Raw genomic sequence first — 13,510 nt, 5'->3', positions numbered from 1 at the left:
TCAGGTGACCTAGTTCAAACAGGAATTATTTCAGAAAAGTCCTATTGCCTGTGTTTATACAGGAGGTCAGACTAGATGATCACGGTGTTCTGTCTAGCCTTCTAATCTATGAATGTTTGGGCAATTCTAAAACCAACCAGATACATTTAAAGAAATAATCAAGTCATGCAACTTCATGGGTTTGATTCACGCTTGGGTCTGTGGTGACCACACACAGAGAGACTAGCTGAGAGTCTCCGGTAACAGAATGGGCTCATGGAAGGAGGTTGCAGCAGTGCAACAGGCCTGTAGCCTCTTGGTCTCTCAAGACTGCTACTAAAGTGGTTGGTACTGGTGGGGGAGGGAGCATGACCAGGGACCCGTGGGAATATGCTGTCACAAGGCATCCTGTGGAGCCGGGGCTGTAGTTTAAAGCTGTCTTTCTACAGTGGAACTGTCGGGGTGGTGGTAGAGAAAACACCTCGAGTGAATGCCCTTTTGGGTTCTGCCGCCCCAGCTACATGTGCTGCAGTGTGTGGACACGCTAAGTAGATCAGTTTCCTTGCTTTTATTGGGTTCAGGCAGACCCTTCATGTTGTTCTGAGGTAGAAATTGTTACATTTAAATGCTAATATGTGGGGGAGGTTGTTTTTTTAAATAAGCCTACTTTTTTTTGCTTCACTCTCCTTGCAATATTGTAAGGCCTGTTGGATATAATCAACTGGGGCTTGAAAAATCCATTGTCTTACTCACCACTTTTGGAAAATAGGAAGCTTTCTCTGGAGAATGGGGGGACAAATGCCATCAACTTCTGCAGAATAGAAGAATGCATTTTTTTAAAAAATGAAGGGTACGGTTCACTGATGCTATGACTGGCTCTGCAGCATTAAACCTGACTGAATTGTCTGATTCAGATGGGTTTGCAGCAGTTTTGTGTCACTAGAACAGCAGCTGTAGCAGACTGTTGACCTTGGCCCAAATTTTTACTCTTATGGCTCCAGAGGAAACTTTCCAAACAAGAAGTGAGCATTGTCCTCATTCTGTAGACAGGAAGCCCCAATGTTTGTGTTGCGGCTCATATTTTTCGTAAGCTGCAGCAGAGTGAAAGCTGACCAAAGTCTAATTGGCTTTCATTGTTACTGTTGGGAACACTGAAGAAACTGATAGTCTGGTCAATTTCTCTCTGTTGCCCCTGGGCAACAGGAGAGGTGGGGCATGGGAGCTATTCATTGGGAAGGAAGACCCAAAACAAAAGTGTAAATAGAGTAGTGGAGATCAGACTCTTGGGGTATGTCTACACTACCCGCCGGATCAGCGGGCAGCAATCGATCCAGCAGGGATCGATTTATCGCGTCTAATCTAGACGCGATAAATCGACCCCCAAGCGCTTTCCCGTCGACTCCTGTATTCCACTGCTGTGCGCAAGCAGAGTCGACGGGAGAGCAGCAGCGGTTGACTCACCGCAGTGAAGACGCCACGGTAAGTCAATCTAAGGACTTAAGCTACGTTATTGACGTAGCTGAAGTTGCGTAACTTAGATCGATTTTCCCCAGTGTAGACCAGGGCTTGGAGTGGTCCAAAGACTGGTGAAGGAGTAGTCATGGCAACCAGATGGCTTTGGTGTGAGGAATAGGGCAGCACCTTGTTTCCTGCAGACATAGGGGATTGGTGTGTGGGCTTCAGATTTCAGACAGCGTCTAGCTAAATGCTGATGTGAAAGATGGATCCCTGAAGCAGGTTCCAGGGTTAGGAATTCCAGCAGCTGTGGTGTTGGGAGGGACTTCTCATTAGAAGGATCACCCCGTCTTTCAAACCAGGCTTCGCCTATTACGGTTTTTCAAGTGCTGGAATAATCAATTTCTTTTCTTTGTCTGTTGTGGCAGACACAATAATGTTTTTTAAATATTTTGGCGTGTTTTACTTTCATTACTTATAATGCTAAGATACAGATTTGGTTGTACAAAGCTTTTAATCGAGATACAATACACACTGATCTGTTTTCTAATGTCCCATTTTATTAATTATTACTCATTCTAGGTTTACTGGGAGCTGGTTTTGAACAGTTTGGCAATGAAGACGAGCTAAAATCCAATCCTTTACAACACCTCTTTGAGGTAAGTTGATTCAAAAGTTATCAAATAATATTAGCAGTATTCTTTCAACATAGTTATTAGCTTTTAGATGTATGAAAGCATATGTCTTTAAAACAAAAACATTTGTTGATTAAGTTATATTATGCTCCACTAAGCATTTATAGTGCTAAAATACCTTCTATTGCTCTTAAGAACATGAGAACTGCATACTGGGTCAGACCAATGGTCTGTCTAGCCCTGTATCCTGTCTCTGACAGCAGCCAGGACCAGAGTTTCAGGGTAGTGTACACAGAGGACAGTTGGAGTGATCTACCCCTGTCTTCCCCTCTTGGCTTCTGGCAGTCAGAGGCTTAGGATCACCTCAAGCATGGGGTTGTATTCCCTGACCATCTTGGCTAATTGCCATAGATGGATATATCCTCCATGAACCTATCTAATTCTTTTTTGAACCCAGTTATACTTCTGGCCATCACATAATTCCCTGGCAATGAGTTCCACAAGTTAGTTGTGTGTTGTGTAAAAAAGTACTTCCTCTTGTTTGTTTAATACCTGCTGCTTATTAATTTCATTTGATGCCCCCTGGTTTGTGTATTACGGGAAAGGGCAACTAACACTTCTTTAGTAATTTTTTCCACACCGTTTATGACTTTATAGACCTCTGTCACATCCCCCTTAGTCACCTTTTTTCTAAACTGAACAGCCCTAATCTATTTAGTCTCTCCTTGTATGGAAGCTCTTCCAATCCTTTGATCATTTTTATTGCCTTTTACTGAATCTTTTCCAGTTCCACTATGTCCTTTTTGAGATGAGGCAACCAGAACTGGACACAATATTCAAGATGTGGGTGCACCATGGATTTATATAGTGGCATTATGATATTTTCTATCTTAGAAACTATTAGGAAAGGGATAGAAACTTACAGTCTGTTAGTCTTTTTGACCATTGCTGTGCATTGAGCTGAAGTTTTCAGAGAATTATCCAGGGTGACTCCAAGATCTCTTAACTGAGTAGTAACAGCTAATTTAGAACCCATCATTCTATATATATGTTTAGAATTATGGTTTCCACAGTGCATTACTTTGCACTTATCAGTGTTGAGTTTTATCTACTATTTTGATACCCAGTCACCCAGTTTTGTGAGATCCCCCCTCACTCTTCACAATCACCTTTGAATTTAACTATCTTGAATAATTGTTTAACATTTGCAAACTTTGCCACTTCACTGTTCACTTCCTTTTCCAGATCATTAATGAATACGTTGAACAGCACAGATCCCAGTACAGATCCTTGGAGGTCCCTGCTGTTTACTTCTCTCCATTGTGAAAATTGACCTTTTTATCTGTGTCTGATCATTTTGTTCTTTACTATAGTTTCTATCAGTTTTGCCAGCACTGAAGTTAGGCTTATTGGCCTGTAATTGCCAGGATTGCCTCTGGTGTCCTTCCTAAAAATCGGTGTTACATTGGCTACCTTCCAGTCATCTGGTACAGCAGCTTGTTTTAGCAATAGGTTACATACTACAGTTAGTAGCTCTGCAATTTCATATTTGAGTTCCTTCAGAACTCTTGTGTGAATGCCATCTGCTCCTGGTGACTTATTACTGTTATGTTGATCAGTTTGTTCTAACACCTCATCTACTTATCAATCAATTTGGGACAGTACTTCAGATTTATCACCCAAAAAAGATAGCTCTGATGTGGGTATCTCCCCCACATCCTCTGCAGTGAAGATCAATGCATTTTGCTTCTCTGCAATGGCCTTGTCTTCCCTGAGTGCTCCTTTAATACCTTGGTCGTCTAGTGGCGACACTGCCTGTTTGGCAGGTTTCCTGCTTCTGATGTACTTAAAAAGATACTTACTGTTAGAACTCCAGCAAGTTGCTTCTTGTCAGGAAATGCCTGTGTGCCCCAGGCCAGTATTATTGCCTAGTAGCGAGTGTTCAGGACCACTTTGCCTAGTGGCTACAGTTCACAGCCATGTCTCCCAATGTGGAGAGTCAAGGGCCGTTGTGCCCAGCAGCTATATTCCACAGTAGTGTTGCCCAATAGCAAGAGTTAAGAGCCACTCTGCCTACCAGCTGTAGTCCCAACAAGGAGGTAGGATAACTTGGGCCCACCCAATACCAGGTTCTGACCCTGGGCCCTTCAGAGCAGTAGGTCATATATGTGGCCTAAGGTCTGGTACCTTGCTTGTACTCCCTGGGTCACTTCCTACCCCTGTACCTCCAGCAGTGCCACGGCTCTGTCTTGGGATCCCTCCTGCCTTCCTCCCAGGATCGTCTCCGGAGCCCCTGGTGACAGTGAGTTGTCACTCTCTGTTCCCACAGTCAACGGTCTTCCATCATCTTGGCTAGGAGGCTTGGTCCCGGCAGCTTCTCAGCAGGAGGCTGCTGCACCCAACTGCTTTCCTCCTCAGTCAGCCCAGACTGAGCTGAGCTGCTCCCTTTTGAATGATCCCTACACTGGGAGCATGCCTGGCAAAGGCGAGGGGTGTGGCTTCCTGCTTCCAGACCAGCTCCTTAACCCTCACCTCACTAGTGTGAGGTTGATACACCTCATCACACTTCTCAAATTCTTTGTTGGCCTGCCTTATTATACTTTTACACTTAACCTACCAGAGTTTGTGCACCTTCCTATTATCCTCACTAGGATTTGACTTCCAAAATTTAAAGGATGCCTTTTTGGCTCTGACAGCTTCCATTACTCTGCTATTTAGCTGTGGTGGCTTTTTTTTTTTTTTTTTTTGGTCCTCTGATTGATTGTCTACCATGGATGTGTGGTGAGAAGTGATTGTCGCCATGCACAATTTCAGAATTCTCTCCTGGCTGTGCAAAATGGGCTTATCTTTCTTTACAATTGTAAAAGTGAACTAGATTTACAATATCTCCTAGGCAGCTTCCATCAGCAGGGATTCTATTGCGCCCTTGTTGATGAGGGTTAAAGCTGTCCTCTCCTAGGTGAATAGCCTTCCTGGGACACAAGCTGGTACAGCAGTTTGCATCTCCCTGCACCAGAAGAGTGAATCTGACCCAGTGACTGCACAATGGGCTCTTCAGACACATGAGGATAGATTATTTGGATCAAACAAATCTCCTTGCTGATTCAGAGCAGATTGTATTTTAGGATTCTGACTCAGTCCATCCAAACGTGTTCCACATGCAAACTAGTAATTCATTTGATCCTTCTCTCCACCAGTTTATATAGAGAACATTACTATTGATTGCATTGCATGCCATGAGCAGAGAGCCTCACTGAGCCTTTGTAATATGAATAAATGGTCTGCTGGCTGATTGCATGCATCAGCTATCAGAAATGGCCAAGTATAGATTTAAGGCACTTAGCAGAACAATTCCAATCATTCTGGAGATGGCCAGGCACAAATTTTGAATTGTAAAAAGTTCTGTGCCCCACTCTTTAATGGTAAATATACCAGATGTATAGTGCTATTCAAAAACAATTTATACATTCTGATATGGAGTTGTGTGTGTCATAGAGAATCAGTGATCTAATAAAAAGCTGAACTACACTTCCATCTGTATTGGGCTGAAGATGGCAGCTGCTGCTAAAGCTGACATTCTGGTACACTAACCAGACATTATGTCATGGGATGATGGTTTCAAATAAATCTAGTTACTGGCTCAGTCATAAGGTGTGTTTGAGTATTTCAGTGCATTCCACCCAGCTGTGTATTATGTGCAGAGAAATATGTACCGTTTATACAATAGAATAATGGTTCTGGCTTCCAAGCCATTCACCTCTTTGACTTTTAACAATCCATATATATTTTCTCTTTCCCCTTGGGCTCCCTCAGTAAAATTGATAAATAGCTCTAAGTACATGTTATAGGAGTTGAAGGATTAACTTCAAAGTCCAGCCATTAGGAGACAACCTAGTCTAGAACATAATGCTTCCATGATCTTTACTATTTAGTCTGAATTTCTCTCAATCAACAGAAATGGTGGCACTTTTTCTTTCTTTGCAAGTTTCTAAATAATTTGGTATGTGGTTTGTACTGATACCCTGTAGGATTTACACACTAGGCAATGAGGTTTCTTATATACAATTGAGTTTTATTATTCAAAATTAGGCTATTTGAATCTGGCATAAGATAGGCATTGTAACATTAAGATATCTTTGCTTGCTCATTCTTTTCCTTGATTTGATTAATGAATTAAATATTTAGGCTTATGGTGAGATAGCCCCAAATCACCTTCAGCATTCACAGAGAGAAACATTCAGTGCAGGTGTGGTGATTTCTAATGAAGTAGGTTTTTTATTAAACCAAAACACAATTTCACAAATACCCACAATCTTTGACTGCTGTAACTGTTTAACTATGCCTCTGATTTATATCCGCTATTGATGCAGGTTTATATTGTATTGTGGTGCCTTTCTGATATGTATTGAAATGCTATATATGATACATTGGACTGGTTTTCCCTGCTGTTATTTAAAAGGAAAAACACATTGGGAAGATTTTTGTGTAATTAAGCGTATAAGTGAGAATCCCCTCTAGTCATAGTTGTACCTTAAATTATAGTTGGGCATCAGATGTGGTTAGCCATTCATAGCTGCAGTTATTGTTTGCTTTATAAAATCATCAGCAAGGAGGGAAAAACTGAATGTGTTCAGTTACTGTCTTTTCATAAAAAGAAAAGGAGTACTTGTGGCACCTTAGAGACTAACAAATTTATTAGAGCATAAGCTTTCGTGAGCTACAGCTCACTTCATCGGATGCATTTGATGAAGTGAGCTGTAGCTCACGAAAGCTTATGCTCTAATAAATTTGTTAGTCTCTAAGGTGCCACAAGTACTCCTTTTCTTTTTGCGAATACAGACTAACACGGCTGCTACTCTGAAACCTGTCTTTTCGTAGAAAGGGTTAAATCTTCTCCGAGGTTAAATTCCATTGTCTGTGGCTAGGTTGTGGAAATCTTAATCTGCTCTCAAATTTGAGACTTGTTGGTAATACTGTCTGGTTAATTCAGTATCTCTGAAATTCAAAACCCATACAGGAAAGGGGAAAAGTTCAAGAATGTTTAGTTGATGAGAGCATTTTTTACAGGCTGAGACCACTACAGCAAGATATTTTGGCTAAACTCATGGAATTAGTCAAACAGGACTCTCATAAATTGGAGAGTTAGTGTCTCACTAATGTTGCAATAATTCAATGGCCTAGCAGGGTTAATTTATAAAACCTGTCAAAGTGGGACAGTATTCCATCAATGCTGACCTGTATGGGTCAAAATATAAAATTAATGGTTATGGTAAATGTATTTTTAAAGGGCGTTTTTTATAATTTTGCTTTCAGAACTTTGCCTCTTGTTTTCTAAATGCTAAATGCAAAAAAAAAAAAATCACTCTGAACTGAATTTATTTCTGGCCTTTAACAACTAAAGGAATACAGTATCCAACCAGAGGAGCCAATGTCTATATACGCTAGCAATGTTGAATACAACAAACACTTCTAGCAAATTAACATATGGGCTCCCTCAAAATTAAACAGCATGCCAAGCTTTTCCTTTGGGGTTGAATTGACGTGTGCCAATGATGTGATCTACAACCTGAAATGCATCCTGGTTTAAGACTCTGTCATTGATTTCTTTACATACAAATGAATTCTTCCATATTCTGTTGCTTTGGGTGCTTCAAGGTTGGGATAGTACCAGAAGCAGTATCAGAAGAAAGAGCAACAGAAGTAGCAGTTGTGGGATTACAATCTGGATTTTGGGAAAAACCAATAGTTCCCACAGCTGAGTCTAAACTGTGCAGTCTGGCCAATATTCTAACCATTAAAAATAAGCTGTGTGTTCCTAATCTCACTCTCCTGTGCTGTTCTTGTAGACCTTCCTGTGTTTTCGACTTTTATTTTTCTTTGAAGGAAAGATTGTATTTATTGTACATTTTCCATGCCATTGTATTTTAGGTATACGTACAGGTTAACAAAGCAGCAGCAGAAGATGAAAACATAAGGAAGCTGGCACAGGATTTCTTTAGAAAATTGGAGGCACGTGATGAGCAAATACTATCAATGTGGCAACATTTTAGAGACTTCAGTATTGAAGAGTATGTCCGGATTTACAAGGTGCAAACCATCAGCTGTTATCTCTATGCAGTGCTAGGATAGTCTCCTTTCGTCCACAGTTCCATCACACCAATAACTGATATCTGCATAGCACTTTTTCATCCCTGAAACTCCCTCAGCTCATCACAAACTAAATACGTACTCTGCTGAAATTCAGTCACCCCTGGAGTGGAAGGAACCATCAGGAGCTCAACCATTTCACCTTTTTACAGTATGCTTTACAAGACTAGGGAAAGGGAAAACCTTTCCAAATATGCTGGGGCAAACACCTTTCTCTTACCAAAAGTGCCATGGTTTATTTAATATCTAGGCAGAGCATAGTAAATCTTAGTTGTGAAGATCTTAGACAGATTTGTTTCGTGAAATCCATATAACTAGACATTCGACTTTCCGTTCTCAGATTCACAGAATCCAAGAAAAGAGTGCTGAGTGACAAAGCAAATTTATGCCTATGTAATACATCTTTAATAAATTCCAACCCACTAAATTAGAAGGTTCCGTGTCATAAATGTAATTGGTAAATTGCTTGTTTTAGCTTAGATTAATCTAACTTTATTATACAGAACAGCAAACATTGCAGAATCAGTTGATCATGAGAAATTACAATAACTGGAAGTTACAGTAATCAGTACAAAAGCTGTCTTCAGATAGAGTGCAGTTAAAGTGAAGTCCTCTTTCACACACTGACACTTAATTAAAACCAGTTGCCATTATTTTGTGGGAGAAACTTGTATTTTATTTTCATTTATAATAAATATTTATGAGAGAACCTATCCCAGGCTCTAGGCAAGTGCCTTTGCTGTGAACTAAAATAAAATAGCAGCTGTTCCTCACCCCAAAACAAAAATGTAATGAACCAGAGATTAAATTAAAACCCAGCATTCCTTCCTTTTGACAACAAATACTAGCTGTTCTTGATAAAAATCCATCGTCACTCTTCCCATCTGGATGGCCTACAGCACAGACCCATCATCTGACTTATAGCAAATGTAAAGACTTGAAGAAAGTGTAAGTCTCTCCCTAACAGTGTTTTCCTTTCTGTTCCTGGAAACTTTCAGCGTCTAGGTGTGCATTTTGATGAATATTCTGGAGAATCATTTTATCAAGAGAAGTCCCAGGAAGTTCTAAAGATGTTGGACGCTAAAGGACTTCTTCAGAAAACAATGTATGAAAGGTTATTTTGTTTTCATTATAACAGTTATGATTTTTTTAACTCTTTGCTATTGTCATATTTCATATATAAAAGGTGTGGTGGAGATATATATATATATATATATATATATATATAAAAAGTATACTGCTCAATAGTTGTGGGGTTTTTTCCCTTATACAAGTACTTTCAGTATAATATCATGTGGAAGAACCTAATCTTCCTCTTCCTTCTAGCTAATGTAGAAGCAGTGGAGTTGCAGCTAAAACTGGACACAGTAAAAGTCTTTCATATTGGGGAAAATGGTCTTCCAGACTAATTACTTAATGACCTGTTATGCTGTTTATTAGTTATATAGCACCATAGTGTACATGGTACTTAATAAATTGAGTTAGATGTGTCCCTGCCCTGAGGTATTGATCATCTTAACTTGTGTGGAAACAACACTCATAAAAGATGAGCCACAAGAGTGAGAGCAGACAATTTTCTGATATCGGCAGTGGAAGGAAAGGTGAAAGAAGTGGTTACGAAAGAGCGATCATAGAAGATTTCGGTTGGAAGACACCTCAGGAGGTCATCTAGTCCAACCCCCTGCTTGAAGCAGGACCAACGCCAACTAAATCATCCCAGCAGGACTTTGTCAAGCCGGGTCTGAAAAATCTCTAAGGATGGAGATTCCACCACCTCCCTAGGCAACCTATTCCAGTGCTTCACCACCCTCCTAGTGAAATAGTTTTTCCTAATATCCAACGTAGACCTCCTCCACTGCAACTTGAGACCATTGCTCCTTGTTCTGTCACCTGCCACTGCTGAGAACAGCCGAGGTCCATCCTCTTTGGAACCCCCCTTGATAGCAGTTGAAGGCTGCTATCAAATCCCCCCTCACTCTTCTCTCCTGCAGACTAAATAAGCCCAGTTCCCTCAGCCTCTCCTCGTAAGTCATGTGCCCGAGCCCCATAATCATTTTTGTTGTCCTCTGCTTGACTCTCCAATTTGTCCACATTCTTTCTGTAGTGGGGGGCCCAAAACTGGATACAGTACTCCAGATGTTGCCTCATCAGTGCCTAACAGAGGGGAATAATCACTTCCCTCAATCTGCTGGCAATGCTCCTATTAATGCAAAGGAGATGTGAAGGAGTAGAGGGAAGATCCTCTGTGCACAAGAGGAATGAGACTGTTCCAAGAATAGCGGGCAGCACGAGGAAAGATTTTTATTTATTTATTTTTTTAATGTATATGTCATCTGATTCTTTTTCCTGGATTCTGTATTTCAATTCTGGTTTGCAATTATTTCAAATGATGTTGTGTGGTTGAGGTTTCTTTTGTTTGTTTTTCATTTTCAGCAAAGGAACAAGAGTAGTGGATCTTTCTGAAAAAAGAGACCTCTCATTGTGTTCCACTGTAATGCGTAGTGATGGGACATCTCTTTATATAACAAGGCAAGTGTCTGTCTATGCTACACTTTGGATTTAATTCAGTGGTAAACTCTTGTGTAATTTACAGTAGTAGTCTCTTTTAGGGATTTAAACACTGGAAGCTTTTTGTTATAGGAACACTACAAGATACTTACCAGTCAAAATAATCTGAATAACTGAGGGTTACAGTGACAATATAACTATGGAGAGATAGGTAGTTACTTTAAAAAATGAAGCCTTGTTTTTCTAGATTTATTCTCTGAGTCCAATAGGAAATCTACTCTATTCATAAGTCATTTTTTTGGTTCTAGCTACCAACTATATAAATATCCTGAAAACAAAGCTATATTCTTTTTGCTAAACAAATAGTTTACCACAACAAAGATTTTAGAAGAACTTGACTAGCAATCTTATTCTTGAAGCGTGATGTAGATTAGCATAGTTTTCTCTTCCACATCTTTATTGGCTCTGCAGTGCTGATAGCCTGCTACGTCAATTGTTACCACCATCCTTCTGGCCCCATCATCATAGTATTTGAATCCTTCCAAAGTATTTTAAAATAGAAATAATAACAGTCACTTTAGTTCATACCACAGGCTGACAAAAATCAAACTTTTTTTAGTGTTCGGAATGGGTGTGTGTGTGTGTGTGTGTGTGTGTGTGTGTGTAAAGAACTTCTTGAGAAAAGCTGCATTGAAGAGGTGCTCTGCATTCAGTTCTGAGACTGTGGTTAGAGGTCATTCTTATCTCTTGCAGGATTGAGCTCCATAGTCTATGTCCTGGTCCTCTGAAGGTTCTATCTTCTTTGCTCACAGGATTCCCCCAGTTGTTTGACCATTTCACTGTCCCAGCAGGGACACAGACCAGATTTGTACTGTGCAAGAAGTCATTTTTCCTACTTGTTTTTCTGACCATAATCAATGGGTTTAAAAAACAACAACACTGAATTCTAAAAATATGTAATGAACAAAGACCAGATGCTCACTCTTTTGCATGAAGTATACATTGGTCCATTTAACCTTGTATCCTCTCTCTGGTAGTGGCTTCAGTACAAGGTGAAAACCCTCCATAATGCACTTGTTCATTTTTACAAAACCTTTCTTTCCACAATGGTAGAGAATTTTCCCAGCAGGCAACCCATTCTAAATAATGAGGTGTATTTAGTTTGATTGAGAGTTTCTCATTTATCTCTTCTAGAGATCTTGCTGCTGCTATAGACCGAATGATGAAATATAACTGTGATACTATGATTTATGTGGTAAGTACTTGTAGATGCACACAACACTTTGAATTTAACTCTCTTATTAATGCAGGACCTCTCTTGCTCCCAGTGTGACTGTGGCACATGATAATTGGCATCACAATAGACACTTAGTGGGCCTCACTGCACAGCAGCTATTCCACAATGTCACACAATGGTTCTCAATTCTTTTTTGGTTCATGACCCACAAAATGGCTAAAAAATCATGTGGGACTCTCCATTTTAAAATGTACTTGTAATTTGCTCAAAAATAGCTTTTACTCAATCAACAGATCATTTTCCAGATAAATATTGTTGTTAAATATTGAATCAAGTTAAAAGTTGATTCTTATAATTGTTTGTGTATAAAAGGATATAAAATATGCTATTAAAGTCATGTTCTAAAATCCATTTACAGAGAAGTTTAAATTAAAGTCCCAATATATTGTCACAAATGTGAATTTTATAGCTTGTTTACAAGACATCAGTTGCTCTATTGTTGATACACTTGAAATTGCACATCAAGAGCCATTTAATCCATTTGGGCAATCCAGTTGCAGACAGGGAGCATTTTAACTGTCTCCTGGATTTTTAACATGACTTCAGCAATATCAGTAATGGATAGTAGGATTAGCTCCTTGTCTGTGTGTAAAACTTCTTAGCTTTAGCATTCTAAAGATACAGCATATGATGCCGTTAAGGTTTTTTCAGAGATAGAGGTAACCTTTTGAAAACCACTTTTTAGTATATGGAGTCAGTTAATGTCCTCTGGGAAGCAAATCTACAGGTTTTTTTGGCGTGCTCCTTATGATGTGTCTGGAGATGTCTATACAAAATGCTTGGTATCATGCTTTCATTAGCCAGTATAATGTTACATAATACAATGCCTTTGGAAAAATCATTGGAGCCAGTAAATGTAGAACCAAAACCCCAGACCTTTTTAGCTCTTCATTTTCTGGCTCCAAGAAGTTTCCATTAGCTTTTCTTCCCCTCTTGTGACATCGGAATAATGCGTTTTCCACCAATAGCAACATGCTGCATTCCTTTTCACCAAGGAGCTGCATAACAACAGAGAAGCAATGCTCCAGAAGTTATGGACGTTGTTACTGATGTAGCAGTAGCTGGTGCATGCAGTTGCTCATCTGTGTTTGCTCCTGTGATTGCCATGAGTTACAAGAAAGCAACAAAGTGGAAATAACGAAACACTTTGCAACAAAAGAGAATGAAAGCTGAAATCGATGATAATGAGATGGACCAGTGCAGAATCAGTTCCCTAATGTAGCCCGAGAAAGAGCAGCAGCCTAAGGATATTAGTGGCCAGTCACCTCAACTTTTAGTAATTGTTCAGTCCTTATGTCTAACTTTCTTCTTCTCCCTGGCCTAATCCTTATGTACTTGCAACAAAAGCTGAAACCTGAGAGTGTGGCCATTGAAATTACAGTGTCTCAGAGAAGTTAGAAATGGAAATCACCTGCCAGATCACCTAGTCCATCTCTCATCTGTACTCTTCTATAACAACAAATGCATGAATTACTAAGGGTTTTCGATA

General features: G+C 39.8%; 1 protein-coding gene across 8 annotated transcripts in view; it reads left to right on the top strand.

The window, feature by feature from the left end:
* RARS2 (arginyl-tRNA synthetase 2, mitochondrial) overlaps positions 1–13,510 on the top strand; it is a 61,381-nt gene that overhangs the window by 22,442 nt on the left and 25,429 nt on the right. For all 8 annotated transcript variants that reach the window (XM_043510636.1, XM_043510634.1, XM_043510633.1 and 5 more), the window contains 5 exons: positions 2,017–2,093; positions 7,998–8,156; positions 9,215–9,321; positions 10,650–10,745; positions 11,919–11,979. In XM_043510636.1, the coding sequence (XP_043366571.1) occupies positions 2,017–2,093; positions 7,998–8,156; positions 9,215–9,321; positions 10,650–10,745; positions 11,919–11,979 (500 nt within the window). The remainder of the gene's footprint in view (positions 1–2,016; positions 2,094–7,997; positions 8,157–9,214; positions 9,322–10,649; positions 10,746–11,918; positions 11,980–13,510) is intronic.

Source organism: Dermochelys coriacea, chromosome 3, assembly GCF_009764565.3.
Source record: "Dermochelys coriacea isolate rDerCor1 chromosome 3, rDerCor1.pri.v4, whole genome shotgun sequence".
Lineage (NCBI taxonomy): Eukaryota > Metazoa > Chordata > Testudines > Dermochelyidae > Dermochelys > Dermochelys coriacea.
The sequence above is the reverse complement of the archived record's forward strand: the minus strand, read 5'-3'. Positions and strand labels throughout refer to the sequence as shown.